The sequence below is a fragment of the Loxodonta africana genome, chromosome 25, assembly GCF_030014295.1.
Source record: "Loxodonta africana isolate mLoxAfr1 chromosome 25, mLoxAfr1.hap2, whole genome shotgun sequence".
Taxonomy (NCBI): Eukaryota; Metazoa; Chordata; class Mammalia; order Proboscidea; family Elephantidae; genus Loxodonta; species Loxodonta africana.
Window position 1 is genome coordinate 65,419,020 of NC_087366.1, and position 20,309 is coordinate 65,439,328.

At 38.1% G+C, this 20,309-nt stretch overlaps 1 protein-coding gene across 4 annotated transcripts in view; it reads left to right on the plus strand.

Moving 5' to 3' along the window:
• Window positions 1-20,309, plus strand: part of LPGAT1 (lysophosphatidylglycerol acyltransferase 1) — a 106,626-nt gene that overhangs the window by 29,495 nt on the left and 56,822 nt on the right. For all 4 annotated transcript variants that reach the window (XM_064276943.1, XM_064276942.1, XM_064276944.1 and 1 more), the window contains exons 4-6: window positions 179-274; window positions 3,719-3,992; window positions 7,426-7,552. In XM_064276943.1, coding sequence (XP_064133013.1) covers window positions 179-274; window positions 3,719-3,992; window positions 7,426-7,552 — 497 coding nt within the window. The remainder of the gene's footprint in view (window positions 1-178; window positions 275-3,718; window positions 3,993-7,425; window positions 7,553-20,309) is intronic.

The window sequence follows — 20,309 nt, forward strand, 5'->3', positions numbered from 1 at the left end:
TCAGGTAGACTCTACCAGTAACTGTGTTTTGTTTGTAGAAATAACATCAGGTTTAAAATATTTAGATTAATTAAGAATATGCTTCTGTGATTATATTTAAAATATGGGGCCTTGGCTAGACTATAGTCAGGTTTCTTACAGCCAATATTTAATTATTTTTTGCTTTTAACTATTTTAGGTTATTGTTCAAATGATGTGGTTGATGGATCATATTTTTAAGTACACAAACTTTGGAATTGTTTCACTAATTCATGGAGACTTCTTTATAAGACAGGTAAGTACTGAGCATATTTTGGGGGGGTGCCGGGGGCTTGCCTTGTTAAACTGATTGTTGACTGTAAAAGAAGGCATAACAAAACCAAATATAATAGGAAGAGCGAGTTCTTGTTTCTCAGGGTGCTCGTCCTCTGAACCTTTGTTCCCCCAAAATATTTTTTTCAATCTGAATTTGAGCATGTGTAAGCACTAAAAGGCTGGTAATGCGAACATCCTAACCTTCCACTCTCCTCCTCCATCTGGAGGATATAACTCAGTTTAGTAAACATTTAGCAAGCACCTGTCGCATATCCCAGCTGATCTGCTTCTTAGCTACGTGAATGGGGCAAGTTAATTACACTGTTTTCTTATTTTCCAAATGAGACTGATAGTACCCTCCGCTCTTAGGTTATCGTGGGGATTAAATGAAGTAATACATAAAGTACCTAAACAGTGCCTACTGCCTTCTTCATCGTTTGTATCTTGATCATCATGACATCATCATCTGTATTATCACTATTATTTTTGTATATTAACCATACGAGGCTGCTAACCAAAAGGTCGGCAGTTTGAATCCACCGGCTGCTCCTTGAAAACCCCGTAGGTGGTTCTACTCTGCCCTGTAGGGTTACTATGAGTTGGAATCGGCTCAAAAGTAGTGGATTTGTTTTTTTTTTGTTGTTGTTGTTTATATGATTCAGAGGATATCTAAATTAGCAGGCTGTTCTCCTTTCTCGGGAGTCTGTATTCTAGAAGAACAGGCAATAACTTTAAAGAATGGGTATAGGTTTGATAGAGGAAGGTGGGCTGGGAAGGGGTCCCACGCAGTAGGAATAGTTTGGTGTAAGAAACAGAATCATCGTCTCTGTCAGGTTGGTGCTACATTATAGTATTTCCCTGATAGGCTACTAGTGTCACAGACTCTTTTCTCAGAAGAGGATGACTGAAATATGATATGCCAGGCTCTTTAATGTATGGCAGTGCCACAGTTGTTTGGTTCTATGTGTTTAGCAGCTTCAACCTGAATTGTACAGTGCCTTGTATATAATAAACACTTAACGCATACCTGGTGAATTGAATTAAGCCTCTTGGTGAGAACCACAAATTCAGAAATAAGCAGAAAAAGTTTTGAACTCTGAAAATAGCTTCCATAAAACACATACTTTAGTTTTATGTACAGAACATACTGACCTAATTTTTTAACATGCCATATAGTTGTCTGGTGTCATCTGGAAACACTCCTGGTTATGCCCAAGATACAGTCTGAACAAGAAGTGAATAAATAATGGTGGTAGAAGGAGATGCTCAGACCTCAGGAAGGAGTGGCAGGAGCGCGAGGGCATTGGCTGTGAGGTTAGGACACAGTAGACAGTAGTCGGAACGACTTAGCAGACAGCCTGGCCTGATATCTCAGCATCACCGTCCAGTAAGACAGCAGAGCCACCAGTTGGAAAGCCCGTGAAGATTGCAGCCTTGGAAACCCTGTGGGGCAATTCTGTTCTGTCCTGTAGGGTTGCTATGAGTTGGAATCAACTCGATGGCACACACAACGGTAGTCTAGGGGTATTCAGTGGAAAAACTAGCTGAGCCCTTACATCCTGAGAGTCTGAGGAAATGACTGAATTTATTGTGTAGTACAGGGAAATCTGTACTATAGGCCAGAACTCTACGGGACTGCCTCGTTTTTCCAGGTCTCGAAGATTCTCCACCTTTGACTCTCTATTAGTGGAAAATATTTGAATTTTCCTTCTCGACACAGTTCCGCCTTACACAGGTTCTGGCTTTCACAGGTTTTACCACATAACAATTGACCCTAGTGGTGATCCTCAGGCATCAAAGAAGAGGCTAAATTACACGAAATTATCAGTGTGCTTTGAGGATATACTTTTTATTGCAAAGTAAAGTTTCACATACTTAAAGACTGCATTTGAAAGTTTCTGGGAGAGTTGCAAATTCATTTCTAAAAAATGACACTTCTTCCCTTGATAGGTTAATAATAAAAATCTGTGCCAATTGGGGGGCATGGTAAAAAATGATTAATGTAAAAAAAAAAAAATCTTTTGGGACTTTGCATCTGCTAGACCATTTTGACAAGTTATTTCTAAGAATAGTAAAAATATTTGCCATGTAGTCTTGGGAACTTAATAGCTAACTTAACCATAATCAGTTCAGTTCAGTAAACCAGTTAAGAAAATACCTGACTTGCTTTGCCTTTGGAACATATTCAATCAGAAGACGGAAAGCGGACTGATTATTTTCGGGTGCTTCTGTACTTATGTCGGCTGGAAAATTGTTAGCAAGTTGATCATACTGAGAGAAGAACCTCTGTGAAAACACAGCTGTGGGTTTGGGCTCTGCCTGCAGATCCTTCCTGGATTCCTCTTTTCAGTCTCCAAGTCAGCTTCTTTCTTCTCTCCCTCACAACTAGGATCCAGCCCATGACAGTGCTCTCTTAGCTTCACCTCAGAGTTTTTCTGAATGTAGCACTTTACGCCAGTACCTCACAGTTGAATCTCATCACACTGGCTTGTCTGGACTACTGTGATAGTCTCCTCACTTTAAGTTAAATAAGATCGTGACATTTCCTCATTCAAAACTGTCTCATGACTGCCCATCCCAAACTCCTTATCATGCAAAAGGCTGTTCTTATTTGACCCTGCCTTCCTCTCCAAGTTCATCTTTCTATCGCTGTCTTCCTCACTCACCATGTTGCAGTGGCCTTTGAACACATGAACCTCGTTGCCACCTTAGGCTGTTGGCCATTTTTGTTCTCACTACTTTGCCTCTCATCTTCACAGGGCTTGTTCCCTCGTGTGATTAGCTCCTTGCTCTAATGTCACCTGCTCAGAGGAACCCCCTGACCTTCTTGACCCTGTTTATTCTCTTACCCCTTCCTCCCTAACACATATCACTAATTGAGTTTTCGCTCCTTATCTACTGTCTTGGTCACTAGAATATAAGCTTCAAGAAGGTCTCTTATTTATTCCTGTATCTCCAGTGCCTGGCAGTTAGTAGGCACTCAGTACGTAGTTAAACCCTGGTGGTGTAGTGGTTAAGAGCTAGCTATGGCTGCTAACCAAAAGGTTGGCAGTTTGAATCCACCAGGAGCTCCTTGGAAACCCTGTGGGGTAGTTCTACTCTGTCCTGTAGTGTTGCTATGAGTCAGAATTGACTCGGTGGCAGTCGGTTTGGTTTTTGGTTTTCAGTATGTAGTTGCTGAGTTGATGAATGAATGAATTTTGAGGGGCAATCAGAGCAATTTGCTTTTCCTTCAGAAAAGGAAGGGTTCATGTGAAGGCTAGGAGCTTCTTCTCTATTTTTACTACTGTGGTCAAAGGGGAACCAAGTGGGGGAAAAAATCAGTATTCTGTGATTGGATCTTAATTTAGAAGCTGCTATTTCTGTTTAATTTTATGGTATTTTAATTTCAGATATGCTTATTACATGTGTGTGTACCTTCTAGGGAAAATCTCATCGTGACCAACAGCTGCTGCTTCTCAAGAAGCACCTAGAAAACAATTATAGGAGCAGAGATCGAAAATGGATTGTATTGTTCCCAGAAGGGGGCTTCCTCAGGAAGAGGCGAGAAACAAGTCAGGCATTTGCCAAGAAAAATAACTTGCCATTTCTTACACATGTCACCCTGCCAAGGATTGGGGCAACAAAAATTATTTTGGGTACGCTCGTAGCACGACAGGAAAACGGAGCTCCAGCAGAAGGAGGTGCTAAAGAACTAGGTATGGTGGTTTTTAGCATTTTTTTCCTTTGTGGTAGTGAAAAGATTTTCTGAAGCTCCATAAGGTGACATAGTTGTTATTTTTTATAGTTACAGTTTTTGTCCAATAGAAATAATACTCAAGGAGAAGCTAAAAATATAAGTAATTTTTTATTTTTACATTTACAGAAGTAATCTATGCTTACCATAATTTATCCACATAAACCAGAAGTGTATGAAATAGGGCTATCTTTCCCCTACCCTGCCTACTCGTTTACTCCTGGCTGTTCCATTGCGGTAGTGAACATGCCTGTAAATAAGTCTTTATGTACTCGTGGACCTATTGCTGTGGTATAGATTCCTAGAAGTGAAATTGCTAGGTTAAAAGGTAGAGGTATAGAAGTGACTAATAAGTTTTTTTAAATTAGCCGTAGACACGCCAGTAGAAATAATGATGTTTTTCACTTAGTCAAATTAAGGAATTGTTTTTCATATGGAGAATCAATTCAGTGCAGTTGGGTAGTGTTTACTAAAAACCTTAAGAATGTTGATGAATCACTCAGTTGTGTAACTACTAATAATACTTGTCAGAAGAACATAATCTAAAAATCAAGTAAAAAAGTTGACGACAGCATTATTTGTAATAGCAAAGAATTAGAAATAGCTTTGATAGCTGGTAGGGAGAACGGATAAGTAATTATCAAATATCCTCATAATGGAATGCAATACAGCCATTAAAATGGTGGTTATGGATAGTTTGGGGCTTGGAAAAATGCTTGTGCTATAACTGTTAATAGGAGTCCTGGTGGTACGGTGGTTAAGCACTTGACTGCTAACCGAAAGGTTGGCTGTTTGAACCTACTAGCTGCTGTGCAGGAGAAAGACGTGGCAGTTTGCTTCCATGAAGATCACAGTTCTAAAAAAAACCCTATGGGCAGTTCTCCTCTGCCCTGTAGGGTAGCTTTGAGCCTGAACCAGCTCGACAGCAAGGGATTTTTATAATGTTGACGGAGCGGGGAAGCATCCAGCTGTTGTGGCAGCTGGCTGAGCGCAGATGTGTAAGCAGTAAGACAGTGGGGAACGAGTGAAAGGCACCAACATACAGTGATTGCTTCTCTGGGGTGATTTTTCCCCGTTGCCTAATACTCTTCTGAATTTTTCCCTTTTTTTTTTAAGTAAAGAGCATATATTGCTTTTACGATCAGAAAAAAGTAAACCACACTCAAAGAAGCAAGTATCTTGGAACATAACCTGGGATGTTTTAGAGAAAATATTCGTACCAGTAGCTTAAAGGCAGTTCGAACAAGTTTATCTAAGATACCACTATGATACTTTGGTGATAAATTGTAAAGAAACTCACTAGCCATGTTTCCTTAGTAGCATTTTGCCGTTTCTTCTAATATTCTTTAGGGAAAAAAATTGAAGTGTTCCACCCTCAGAAATATGTTTTTGAATGACAATGAGGACCAGACATAGATATAATGCCCGTGAGATTGCACTGACCTTCCCTTGCTTTTTTTCCAAGGAGTTGCTTGGCAGTGAGCTCTCTTAATCTTTCATCATCTATTAAAAAGACAAATTCAAAGAGTCTTTTAATAGTAAAAATGAAAGTTCAGAATAGCTTCACTGCTGGAGAGACACTGTGGCATGTGAGTCAAGCCAAAACTTGAAGCTGCACGTCTTCCAAGTAGGATTAGCTGCGGTATGCTGTGTTTGACTAGTTCACCCAGCGCGTGCCCTGTGGGCCTAAATCTCAGAGATGGGGCGTTTGTACTGATAGTACAACAGTGAAGAAAATGTGTTTTTCCTTTGGAGAGAAAACATTTCTGTTCATAACCAAAGCAAAGTGGTGTATTTATTCTACTTAAGCATTTTTATTGTAGCTGCTTAGGAAAATCATAAGAATTTCCATAGAAATTCTACCAAGTTGGAAACTAGTTTTACCTGTATTTTGCTATTTTCTTCTTTACAATTTGGTGTTTTGCATTTTATTTTCTTTAGTGTGTATTCACTTTTTTTAGTACTTTATTCCATGTATTTTAATATTTGATCCATAGACACATACCAAAATTAACTTGTATCTAATTAACTTTAAAAGGGTTACATAGGATTTTTTATTATATTATTTAACATATTTTAGACTGAACTCTGGAGATTTTTCCCCATCATTTTATTATAAGAAATTTCAAACATCTGTAAAAGTTATAAGAATTTTAAGTGAACATCCATGAACTGACTGACAGCATTTTTAACATTTTACTGTGTTTGCTTTATCATATCTCTCTCCATCCATCTTTCTATCCGTTAATACATGTTGGCTTTTTTTTTTTTTTTTATACGCCTCATGATAAGTTAGAGACATCAGTATACTTAACCCCACAAATTTCAGCATGTATACACTGATCATCTTTTAAAATGTTTATATAAACTCTGTTCCTTTAGCAATATTTTTGTTGTTTTATATTTGTATATATATATATATTTTTTTTACTTTTTTCTTTTATGGTTTTTTTCTTTTTTCCTCTTCAGGATGTGGATCTAAAACCTTTAAAAAAAAATTAAAGTCAATTTTCAATTATTTGACAAACAAAAGTAATGTATCATTGACTCCTAGTGTATATTTGGGCCTTTTGTTTAAAAATAAGTTTCTTTTTTAGGGATTTCTTAGGAACTTCACACACACAATAGATAATTGCACTTTAAAGTCTGGCTGTTGGCATTCTCTGTGAGGATTCCCCTCTACACTTTTGTTCACCTTTGTGCTCCCTGCTGGAATGGAGACGGTATGCAGAGGAGCTAATAGAACTTCCCTGCCTGCTCTCCCCAGCTGTAGTTGCCTCTTGTACCTTCCAAAGGGTAGGGAGGTTAACGCTGTATTGTAGGTAACTTTCGTGAAAACTGGGGGAGTGTTTTGTTTTGTTTTGTTTTAAACAAGAACAACAACTAACAATTATGTATGTCAATAAAATGCTTAATTTTGTTGCCTTATTCTAGAATTTATTTATGTTTCCCAAGTATTACAAATCTTGGTCTCTGTATTATTATATTTAGTGAATGGATTTGTTTTGTTTTTAAGGCTGTTTTCTACTTTTGTGATGTGATACTTTAGCTTCTGACTTTTTTCCATAGGCCATTTTTTATGAGTGATAAAATATGAATTAGACCTTAACAGTACGTAGTTGTATTGACTACTTGAATGTGCAAGTCCAGCAAGTAATAGTGCTGATATTTGTTAGTTTGTTTGAGATTTGTCCATTCTATAATAGAATAGGAAATGCTCAATTCCATCCTAAATGTGTTATGTAGAATAGTAGCACCAAAGTCCACGCTGTTTTCTTAAAGCAGAAGGCATATCGATATGTTTTGCACCTGCCCAGTCAACCTATACCATGTTATTTGTTGTAAATAATACAAAAATTGACCCAGTTTTAAGTCTTTTTTTTCTTTGTTCTTAGACAGCAAATCAAAAGGCCTCCAGTGGGTGATAGATACTACCATAGCTTATCCCAAAGCTGAACCCTTAGATATTCAAACCTGGATCCTTGGCTACCGGAAACCAACAGTCACACATGTACATTACAGGTAGGAGATCTATGCTAGAATGCAGCATGTATCTTATATAAAGTACCGCCTCAGGCAAGTGTGCGTATTTTAACATTTAATTTTTAATCGGACGGTGGAAATAATTGGCTCAAAAGTAATTCTAATGCCGAATTTGTAATACAAAAATTTCATTTAAAGTTGTTATTTTTACCGATTGATAAAGGCCTCCAAGAATGGCATTCTAGAGCCACTATGATTATTCGATTGCCTGACATTCTTGAGTAAAAGTAACTTAAAGGTCAGACATCAAGGATAAATTTATACTCATTTGGGTTGAGTAAAAAAAAATCTTTAAGCCACATAAGATGGTAATTTAGATATAACTTATACTTTAAGATTTTTAATATTTTAATATGCCCTAAGTTCAGAACTGACACGGTGGCAGTGGGTTTGGTTTGGTTTTGGTTTTAAGTCATTTTTGCATAAACAATCACAAAAGCATCTATTGAATATCTACTCTGTGCTAGGTTCTTGAGATCTTTTTATGTAAATTTCTTTTTTTAAAAGAACTTTGTATCAATGTGTGTACGTATTTATATGCAAGCATGGTGCTGATAAAACCTGAATAAATTTGATCACTTTATGGGACATTTAACTTTACTGTATTTCCTGCTCAAAGCCTCAACCCATGCCAAATAACTGAACCAATATGAGGAATTGGTCCCAAGGAAGATCGCAATTGCTGTAAAAGCCCTCAATTCAGACGGAAAGCTTCTCAAATTATATACCCATTGATAGTAGAAAAGTAGCATATTTCTATATGTGAAACCATCAGAGTTTTACAAATGTAAGAACAGAGTTGGAAGAATTTTAAACTTAAATGTTATAGTTTGGGTTTCATATATATAAGGGATGACTACAAAATGACAGTTGATTCTAGCATGTGATTCACGTTGCTGAATCAGGAAGTTCACGTGTAAGATAAGAAAGTAATTCTTGACGACTGTTACCTGACGCCATTCCGTGTATTTTGGCCATTTTATTTTATCTACTGAGCACTTACTATGTACAAGGCCATGTGCTAGGCTCTGGAAGGGTTTCTCTTAGGACAGTTATATTTTCTTATATTTTAAACATAGCTAGCCTTCAGTAAGTCTTAAAATTGTAATCTATAAATGAAGCTCAGTTCTAATGCCCAAGCCAGGAATACATGACTGTTGGATTTATGTAGATCTGCCTAGGAGATCATACCCAAAGAGAACTGAGAAAAGGAAGACAACATTCTATTGTATAGACATTCTATTATAATTGACCCTGCTTTTCTTTTTTAATCAATCAGTAGAGGAAATTTTAGTTTATAGATACTCAGGGGAAAAAAAGAATACAATCATAAGGGGTCTTAAATATTGAAGACATTTTTCATTTTCAGCAAAATTACAGTAACAGGTGCAAATACAAGGCCCTTTAATTCAGTTGAAGCAGAATTTGTAACCTGGGTCTTATGGATCTTACTCAGAGTGTTTGAAGTAAATCTCTATGCAAAATTTTATGTATGTTTGCAGTTTTCTGCAGAGAAAATTCATAGCCTTCACTCTATTCTCATAGGGATATGTGACCTAAAAAAAGATTCAGGACTCCTAACGTAAAGATCAAAACCAAATAATAGTAGATGAGGAATGATTAATTTGATACAGGAAAATACTTTCATTAAGAAGCTTCTCAAATACATTTCTTTATAGAAACTATTACCAGACACAGACATAATAAATAAAATTCCAATGTGTTAGATTAGCAGAGATTAAGTTATGATGTAGAATTATACCCCAAAATATTAAAGTACAATTCATACCTGATTATTTATAAATGCATACATATGCATGCATACACACATACATACATGTATACACATACCTACATATATACACACACATATACACACACATGCGCACATACATGTACACATACATACGCGTGTACACGTACATACACACATATACATACATACACACATACATACCCTAAGGGTCTTAGGACAGGTATGGAGACATACTTTCCTTTTCTTCCCAGAAATGTCATAGAGAGATTTGTCTCACCAATGTTAGGAAAGGAGAAGGACCTGTGTCAGATAGGAAAAGCAGGACAAGTAGAGCGGGCAACGGCGAACAGAGGTGTCCTGGTGTACCTGTCTTACATCAGGATGGTTTTGAGGTTTTGTGAGAAGCTCATGAGAACGGACATGGGCTATGTCTTTAGCAGCTTCCAGGAATAAGTGTTTATGAGTCATAGCTTGACCAAGTCTCCTCATGCTTTGTTCTAGGCCATCAGGACACCGTGGGGAATAGGGAGAAAGAGATTGGTTTGAGTGTCAGACTCTCCAGTGGTTTATAATATTTAAAAATTTTTAAACAATAATCAGATCTTTCCAATTGTCCTGTCCTAATACCAGTTTCTCTTGAGTCCATTCTGACTCATGGGAACCCCAGGCGTGTCAGAGCTCCACAGGGTGTTCACGCCTGTGACCTTTCAGAAGCAGATCTCTAGGCCTTTCTTCCAAGGCACCTTTGGGTGGGTTCAAACCCCTAACTTTCAGTTAGTAGCCCATCACACAGCTGTTTGCACCATCCAGGGACTCCCAGTCACCTATATTTCCTGTAAATTGGTAGATAGATATATCAACGCTTCGTCAGATTGAGGTTTGAATTTGTTTTTGAAAGCTTTCTGTTTGAAGTAGTTCTTGAATGCTGTTATTAGTCTAAAATTTTAATGTAAATATATCCAATGTTTTGAGGGAAAAAAAAGTACCTCCTCATACTCTGCTTTTTATACCATCCAAACGGGGGAACAGAATAAGACATTAATCTGAACATACAAAAAACTAAAACTATTTTTTTTTTAAACTCCAAACAATGTTGTAAGGAATTTCAATTTAGTATCGAGGCCACTTTTGGCCTGTAACATATAAAGAAGATTGATAAAGAGGATTGATTTTGCTTGGGTAGTCTCATAGCGATGGTATAAGAAGGTCCATAGTTTTATATTGTTTGGTAAACTATTAAAGCAGCTCTCCCCCAACCCCCGCCACCGCTGGTGTCCCAAGCTATAGAATTGGGACTAATTAAGCTTCACTAAAAAATGAACTGTAAATAACCCATTGGGATGATTGATTGTCTACATAGAAAACTCAAGAAACTGAGTTGACCATCCATTTACAGAGTTCAACAATCTTGATATAAAATCATTATAGAAAACCAATGATGTCCCTTTATCCTGGCAATCTCATCTATGCCAAGAAATATGGAAGATAGCTTCCTGGCCAACTGACTGGAAGAGATCCTTATTTATGCCTATTCCCAAGAAAGGTGATCTAACCGAATGTAGAAATTATAGAACAATATCATACACAAGTAAAATTTTGCTGAAGATCATTCAAAAACAGCTGCAGCAGTATATCAACAGAGAGCTGCCAGAAATTCAGGCTGGTTTCAGAAGAGGACATGGAACCAGAAATATCATTGCTGATGTCAGATGGATCCTGGCTGAAAGCAGAGAATACCAGAAGGATGTTTACCTCTGTTTTATCGACTATGCAAAGGCATTTGACTGTGTGGATCATAACAAATTATGGATAACATTGCGAAGAATGGGAATTCCAGAACACTTAATTGTGCTCATGAGGAACCTTTACATAGATCAAGAGGCAGTTGTTTGGACAGAACAAGGGGATGCTGATTGGTTTAAAGTCAGGAAAGGTGTGTGTCAGGGTTGTATTCTTTGACCATGCATATTCAATCTGTATGCTGAGCAAATAATACGAGAAGCTGGACTGTATGAAGAAGAACGGGGCATCAGGATTGGAGGAAGACTCGTTAACAACCTGCGTTATGCAGATGACACAGCCTTGCTTGCTGAAAGTGAAGAGGACTTGAAGCACTTACTAATGAAGATCAAAGACCACACCCTTCAGTATGGATTGCACCTCAACATAAAGAAAACAACAATTCTCACAGCCGGACCAATGAGGAACATCATGATAAACAGAGAAAAGATTGAAGTTGTCAAGGATTTCATTTTACTTGGATCCACAATCAACAGCCATGGAAGCAGCAGTCAAGAATTCAAAAGACTCATTGCATTGAGCAAATCTGCTGCAAAGGACCTCTTCAAAGTGTTGAAGAGCAAAGATGTCACCCTGAAGACTAAGGTGCGCCTGACCCAAGCCATGGTATTTTCAATCGCATCATATGCCTGTGAAAGCTGGACAATGAATAAGGAAGACTGAAAAAGAATTGACGCCTTTGAATTGTGGTGTTGGTGAAGAATATTGAATAGACCATGGACTGCCAGAAGAACGAATTAATCTGTCTTAGAAGAAGTACAACCAGAATGCTCCTTAGAAGCAAGGATGGCGAGACTGTGTCTTACAAACTTTGGACGTGTTGTCAGGAGGGATCAGTCTCTGGAGAAGGACATCATGCTTGGCAAAGTACAGGGTCAGCGAAGAGAAGAAAACCCTCAACGAGGTGGATTGACACAGTGGCTGCAACAGTGAGCTCAAGCATAACAACTATTGTAAGGATGGCGCAGGACTGGGCAGTGTTCCGTCCTATTGTGCGTAGGGTTGCTATGAGTCGGAGCCGACTCGACGGCACCTAACAACAACAATGACAACATTCCCAGAAGCAGCAAAACTGTAAAATACCTGAGAATATAACTTAACAAAAAAAATGTTGAGGACTTTCATGAAGAAAAATACAAAACTTCATTGAAGAGCATAGAAAATTGGAATAAATGGAAGGAGGTACTGTGTTCATGGAGAAGACTTAGAATTATAAAGATGACAGTTCTCCCAAGTTAATCTATAAATTTAATGTAAGTCTAATCAGTTTTTTCAGGAAATTTGACAAAGTAATTCTAAAATTCACTTGAGAGAGTAAAGATAAGTGAATAGCTAAGATAATTTTGAAGAAAGATGAATAAAACAGGTACATTCTTACTGGTAGATACCAAGGCTAAGTATAATTAAAATGGTGTAGTATAGAGGCAGGGCCAGATCAATGGAAGTATTAGAAAATGTAGATTTATTTGGGAACTTTGTATGGTTGAGTAAGCATCATGTATGAGCAGAAAAATGATGAAGTCTTCAATAAGTGAGACCAGTAAATTGAGACCATTGGCTTTACAAATGAGTAAAATAAAATTAGAATTTTACCCCGTACCATACCAAAAAAATAAATTCCAGATGGATTTTAACTCAGCATCAATAACAAGATTCTAAAGTATTGGAAGAAAATACAGGGGACTCTTAGTGTCCTCACAATAGGGTAGGCTTTCCTTACAAGACACAAAAATTAAAAATCACAAAGGAAAAAGATAAGTATGACTATATCAAAATTAACAACTAGAGTTTGCAAAAGAAAGGCATAAACAAAGTTGAGGTGTTTGAAATGCATATAACAAGAGTTACTGTTAAGAGCTTGGCTGTTAACCAAAAGGTCAACAGTTCAAATCCACCAGCTGCTCCTTGGAAACCCTATGGGGCAGTTCCACTCTGGTCTGTAGGGTCACTATGAATTGAAATCAAGTCAACAGCAATGGGTTTGGTTTTTTTGTTTGTTTGTTTGTTTTATATATGTAAAAGTTTCTAGAGATCAATAATAATTTTTAAAAAACAGAAAAGAGAACAAAGGATATGAAAAGACTTTATAGAAACAAAAATATATGAAAAGATCAGGGAACTGCAAAATAAGACAAAATACTTCTTCACTCATCAATATCAAATATTGGCTAGAGAGAAACTGCTGCAGGGAAAATGACACATAAATTGGTGCCCCCAGTTTGAAGAGCAGCATGGCAGTGTCTCAGGCCTCAGTGACATAACAGTTCTACTTGGGTCTACATATCCTAGAGAAAGACTGGGATATTAGGGCAGCGTTTTTGTAAGAGACAATACTGGAAGTGACCTAAAATATCCATTGGTAGAAGAATGGCTAAAAAAAATGTGTATTCTTCCAAGGAATACAGTAAATGGGATTTTATATTTGATGGTCTACTTGACTTCTTCACTACGATATCATAATCATCTCTAAACTTGAATTATGAATTTTCCTAAAATGTGTGTACTCCTCCAATAGCCTTCCCCTCTCACTTGATAGCAGCTCCCATGCTTCGCAGCCTTGCCGCCATCCTTATCTTCCCTCTCCCATTCCACATCCACTCGTTCAGGAGATCCTTTTCACCCTGGTCCAAGCCACCACCCACTTTACCCTGCTCTTAATTACTGCATCGCCTCCCGATTGGTCCCCTGATCTTACCTCTGTCCCCCTAGAGTGTATTCCCAACATAGTATTCAGAGTGATGCTTTTAAAATCTTAGTCAGATCATGTCAGTCTTAGGGTCAGAATCCCATCCGAAAAGCCAGAGAGAGACCTTCTAGTGGTGTCTAAGGCCTGTTTGACCTGCTTCCTCCTCTTCACCTCTTTGAACCCTTTCCTGTTACACCCCTGCTTCACTCTGCGTCAGTTGTACTGACTTCCTTGATGTTGAACATGCCAGCACAATCCTGCATTAGAGTCTCTGTACTCCTTCCCTCGTACATCTGCGTGGTTGATTCCCTCGCTTCCTTCAGGTTGTTGCTCGTAGTCACCTTTTCACCCTCCTTCAAATTGCAGCGGTCCTCCTAGCCCAGTATGATGGCAGTGGTCTGAGATGATCTCCTAATTGTGTTTCTTATATTTGAGAATTATAAAGGTGCTTTTGAAGCCCATGCCATAGAGATAACATAACATGACTTCTTAGTTACCAGAATTACATCCTAAAAACCGCACAAGGAGCCAGAAATCGTGTACCACGTGTCATAAATTAAGATGCGCCTTTTTTTCATATCTCTGAAATCGGGAGGCATCTTAAACTCAGTATGAGAAAGCGTTGGTCGTAATTTAATTGGCTGCTTGCTTAGGTGCTAATGATATCTGCTTTGGGCTTTACCATCCTCAGCTCCAGCCCCAGAATCACTCCTGGGAGTGAGGCCTGTGAGGGCTCTTGAGCTGAAAGTGGATTTTTTTTTTCCTAGCAGAAGCAAACAGTATACCCTATCTTTACTTTTTCTTATGCTAGTATTTTCTCTATCGTAGCTTATAATTATTGCTCGTTTTACCACCACTGTTGCCTAATAAGGAGCCCTGGTGGCACAGTGGTTAAAGCACTCAGCGGCTAACCAAAAGGTCAGCAGTTCAAACCCACCAGCCGATCCAAGGGAGAAAGACGTGACGGTCTGCTTCCATAAAGATTCACAGCCTTGGAATCCCTGTGGCGCAGTTCCAATCTGTCCAGTGGGGCTGCGTGAGTTGAAATTGACTTGATGGCAGTGGGTTTGGTTGTTTGGTTTGGCTGTCTGAAAATGCTCTTCTTTTTCCTTCCTGCACTTCTTAGCATCTCTTGTTTTCTGTGGCTTTGTCTCCGTGTCTTGGCTTTCGCCTGGAAGAGGCTGGGCTTTCTAGCCATCAGTCACAATTCAGAGCTACCAGTTAGAAAATAGAAAATAGTACAGTAAGTTTAATCTCCAAGGTTTTAGTTCTGCTTGACTGTTTTTATTAATGTTCACCACCCACAAGATCTTTTTTTTCCCCACACCAGCAATTTTGCCCTTTCCTTAAAAAAAAAAAAAAAAACTTCTTAGTTTGGCACCATTAAGATGCTGGAGGCATCAAATAAACGGCCTCAGTTGCAGTTTGACTGTGTTGTGGACTGAATTCTGTATTTCTGTAATGAAGCTGAAGATTTAAAAGAGGTGAACCGTCATTTCAAATAAGCCGGAATCCCCATTCTCTAGTTAGAAAATATGCCTAATTTATTTTCAAATATTTGTGAGAAATTATGCATGATGGAAATTTTTTTAGTGTTACTGCAGTAAAGAACCAAGATCATAACATATAAATCTAATTATTAAGGTATTTTCAGTACAAGAATCTGAATGTAATATGATTTGGAGAACTTTATAATCCAGTGAGTCACTGAAATTGTTGAATTCTGAGGTTTTTTTTTTTAAACCTTTCTAATGGTTCAAGGGGGAAGCTGTAGGTAGATACTGTATTTTAATATGCCAAGGATTAGTTAGCAGCAGCTTACCTCAGGGCAATGGCTCCAAGCAAAACTTCTGGAAATTGAATGCTGGGAGATACTCTGATATGTTAAATTTGACAGCATCTTTTTTTGCCCATAAATTAATTTCTTATAACAAATACTTTGTAGTTCTGAGTGAGTCTTATCACACTAACCCTGGTGGTGCTGATGGCTGTCTACCAGCTGTCCCCTCATCTGGCAGGTTTCTTCCAGTGTAAGTCAGTTCAGCAAACTTTGCTTCCACGAAGGACCAGGCAGTGATTTACACACTGGATGTTCAGAGATGAGGATGACACCGTCAGACAGGAGAAATAGACATGTAAGAAAATAAATAGAATACAAGTATGTTACTTTGTTTAAAAAATATGTAAAAATTTTTTAATCATACTTACCCTTTTAGGCCAAACTCAAGTGATGCTTTTTCCATGTGTCCTGTGCCACCAGTAGGCAGGCCCAGTCCTTCGTTTAAACTCACAGTGGTCCTTTAATTCCTCGTGTGACATTCAACATATTCTGGTTTAGATTATTTGTTTACTTTTCTTATCCCTCTGCTAGATTATTAGTTTTCTGAAAGCAGGAATTGTTTAATTATCTCAGAATCTCTTTCAGGGCTTAGTTGGCATAATTGAATTGAGGGTTTAGCCATGTCATTTGTTAGCTCACATTTTGGAGTCTGTGGCAGAAAAATTCAAATGTTCGAATTCTAACGTATGAGTGTGCCAGCTGCTAAACATTATTTTACATTCTTTTGTGAAAGTGATCCCTGGTGGCGCAGTGGTTAAGAGCTTGGCTGCTAACCAAAAGGTGAGCAGTTAGAATATACCAGGCACTCCTTGGAAACCCTAAGGGGCAGTTCTGTTCTGTCTTATACGTTCGCTATGAGTCGGAATTAACTCAATGGCAATGGGTTTTTTTAATGGGGTTTTGTGAAAGTGCAATTCCATAAAGTGCTTTTAAGTCTGATTCTGTAGATTTTGGTAAAATACTCTGTATTTAAGAACACATTCTGGATTACTGATAATAAGAATTTTGTGTTTCTCGAAAATTAGGAACTGGTTTCTCATTTGGATAGCTGTTGTTATTTTAAAGGTTTATTTCTGATATTTATTTGTTTCAATCTGGTAAGAACTTTTACTTGATTCTAAGGGGACTGGTTTCAGTGCATTTGACAGTTTACCGTATTAGGGGATTAGTTGTTTTAATATTTTAATTCCATAGCGACTGAACAATCAGAGTGATAGAAGTGATTGCTCCTGGGGAGCACCTGGTCTGCCCTCCTGGCTGTCTCTCAAGGCAGGAGGGTGTCTGAGCTATTCTGGGCAGATAGTAACACAGTCCCACTCCCACTTAGAGAGACAGACACTTCACAGCCTCATCATGGTCATTCAAGAGTTCACTTAGTAAATCCATACTGCCTCTGTTTTTAATTCAGCCTAATTTTTAAATGTCAATTTTCTCCTTATCAACATGTTTCAAATACTACTACAGGATCTCCTTTAGCTCTATGGCTCTTGCTAAGTTATCCTTAGGCTGATTAGGTCTGATTTTATATTTATATAGCCAAATTAATCTAATACAGTAAAATACAAACTGCAAGTATCATCCAATCTGATTAAACACATTTTTATCTCTCTTACAAAGAGTATCTGTTCTGGGCTAGCCACCAAACTTATGGCCTTATTAGACCAGAGAAGGCTTTATGGAGCCTTTGTTTGTGTTCGACCGTAAAGGATGATGGATAGAATTTAGATATTTCGAGACGGGAAGGGTAGATGGGTTTTGTGCAGTCATAACTGCATGAATTCCCAGAACTATGGGAACATGTATGTAGGAACACCGAGTAGCCTGTAACATGGTATGCATACAGGGAAGTTGTGGGAAATAAGTTGGAAAGTTGGGGTTAGATTTTGGTGCACCTTAAAAGTCAAGCCAAATATTTACATCTCTAATTTTGTTTTTTTTTAAGTGACTGAAAGCTCAGTTTAACAGGGTTAGACTTTAATAAGAAGCAAATTTATTGGCTCATGGAACTGGACATCTGAAACAGTAGATTCTATGGTGGGCTTAATCTAGGAACAGGCTCTGCTTCTTTCAGTTCTACTGAGAGAAAGATGTTGACCTCATCCTCGGCCACAGCAGGGTGGCCCAGCGATCCAAGATCTCACAGTTCCATTGAAGACAAAGACGAGAGGAAAAATAGATCATTTTTGTTTGTTTGTTTGTTTTCTTTTGGTGATTTCTCTTAAAACTTTTCTCTAAAATCCCTATAAAACTTTCACAAGGATCTCCTTGGACCTAATGAGATTGTGGGCCCCTTCCTAAAACCCAGTACCCATGTCTAGGAGAATGGTATGTGGTGACAGTCTCTCACGTGGATTCTTAATGGGGAGGGTACCAAGATTACCTCAGCTGGCTTAATGATAACAGATTTGCAGATATTTGTTTTGGGTGAGCTTGTTTTATTTTTTAAAGAAAAGCTAGAGAGAGAGAGCTCTTCCTTGATGGGATGATTCCCAAGAGTGGGTGCATACATAAGCCTTTTATGCTAAGTATTGAATGTCAACAATGCAAAAGCAGTATATTTTTAGAGATCAAAAAGGAATGCAAATATTTTTCCAAACCACTTAGCTGCTCCACAGTATGGTATGGGGGGATAGTTTAAAAAGCAGCACTTAGATTGCAAAACTATATTAAAAGATCACTATGAGTCAGAATCAACTCAACAGCACCTGACAACAGGAACGTTATCTAAAAACTCAGTAATTAATGTTGCTATTAACTTAAAAAATAAAATCTGATTTTTAAATTTAAATACATCTCTCTAGTATCAGGATGAAGTTAATTGGCCTTCCTAAAATCCAAATATTTAAGGACATTTAATTTGGGAGGAAAGAGAAGAAACAAATGATTAAATTTCCTGAATAGCTAAGCTTTCTGCATCTCTGGGCACCTCCATGGTACCTGAAACTGCCCTGGCTAAGAATTGTGTGGTTTTATTCTGCTTGGAGCCTGCTGTGCGTGTACATAGTTGAGGGGCCATCCAGAGATTTAGGTATGGTTTATACACAGAATTTGTGACTCACAGTCTTTGGCTTAATCCTTTCAGGGATTCCTCACCTTCCAGCAGCTGTGGTTACCCAAATCATCTGTCCTCTGATTCCTCAACCAGTAAGACCACACTTGTGCAGTTGCTTTTGCCTCCTGACATGGCACTAACTGGAAAATATTCTCAGGTGAAAAGCTGTCAAAATAGGCCATTCACCCAGTGCCATTCCCCTTTTCTGAGCTTTGACTCTCCCCCATCATCTCTGCCTATTTTAGTCGCTCTCCAGGGCTTTCCACTAATTACTTTTTATGTTTTGTTCAGAATTTATAATTGTTCCCTGTGAACTACTCTGCCATTACGAGAACTCCTGTCTTGTTTTATTTTAATGGATATTGGAAACCACAGGGAGAGTTACAGAGGTGAGAGAATAGGTTTTGCTCCTAAGTGTACCTCTGTTCACTTCTCTTGCTTTTTACTTTTAAAGTAGTAGTGCATTGTACCAAAGTGATTATAAACATAGGCCACAAAGTCACATGGCAGTACTTAGTTATAAGGCGCTTATTTATATGTATGACTCAGAATGTTTTCATTAATTAAAATTAATATTGAAATGAAAATACAAGATAACTATTTTCTTAAAGAGGACTCATAAGTGGATTAGTCTTTCCAAAAGCCGGTGTATCCAAGTTGAGAAACACTGCTAGCCATCCTCTGTGCCTAAATCCCGTACACTCTAAACCTAAAGTGTTCTGATTCTGTTATTCTCCAATTTCAAAGTCTTTCTGTGGGAGGCATTCTCATAAGTTGCTTGTGGGAATATAAATTGGTACAATCTTTATGAACATAATTCACAGTATCTTTCCGAATTGCTAATACATTGAACCTTTGACCTTAGTAATTTCACTTCTGGGAATTTATCCTACAGATATACTTGTACATATAAGGATCGGCATCCATACAGTGTTATTCATTGTCACATTGTAATAACAAAAGTTGAGAAACAACATCCATCAATGGAAAATAAGAGGAATTTAATGTTAACCAAGGGAGCCCTGGTAGTGCAACAGTTAAGTGCTTGGTTGCCAGCTGAAAGGTTGGCAGTTCAAACCCACCTAGTGGCTTCACAGGAGAAAGACCTGGTAATTTGCTCCCATAAAAAATACAACCCAGAAACTGTGCCCTATAGGGCAGTTCTGCTCTGTCTCATGGGATCGCTCTGAGTCAAAATCCACTCAACAGTACCTAACAACAACAACGTTAACCATGTATTAAGACATTATAATGAAAATTAGAAAATATTTTTAACAGAATGATAATGAAAATATCAACTATCAAACCTTATGAAATGCAGCTTAACCTGTGCTTAGAGGAAAATTTATAGCCTCGGAATGCTGATATTAGAATGGAAGAAAACTGAAAATCAGTGCTCTAAATATATATCTCAGCCAACAACAACAACAAAAAAACCTGTTACTGTTGAGTCAATTCCAACCCATAGTGACCCTCTAGGACAGAGCAGAACTGCCCCATAGCGTTCCCAAGGAGTGGCTGGTGGATTCAAACTGCCAGCCTTTTGGTTAGCAGCTGAGCTTTTAACCACTGCACCACCAGGCTCCATATACCTCAAAAGTT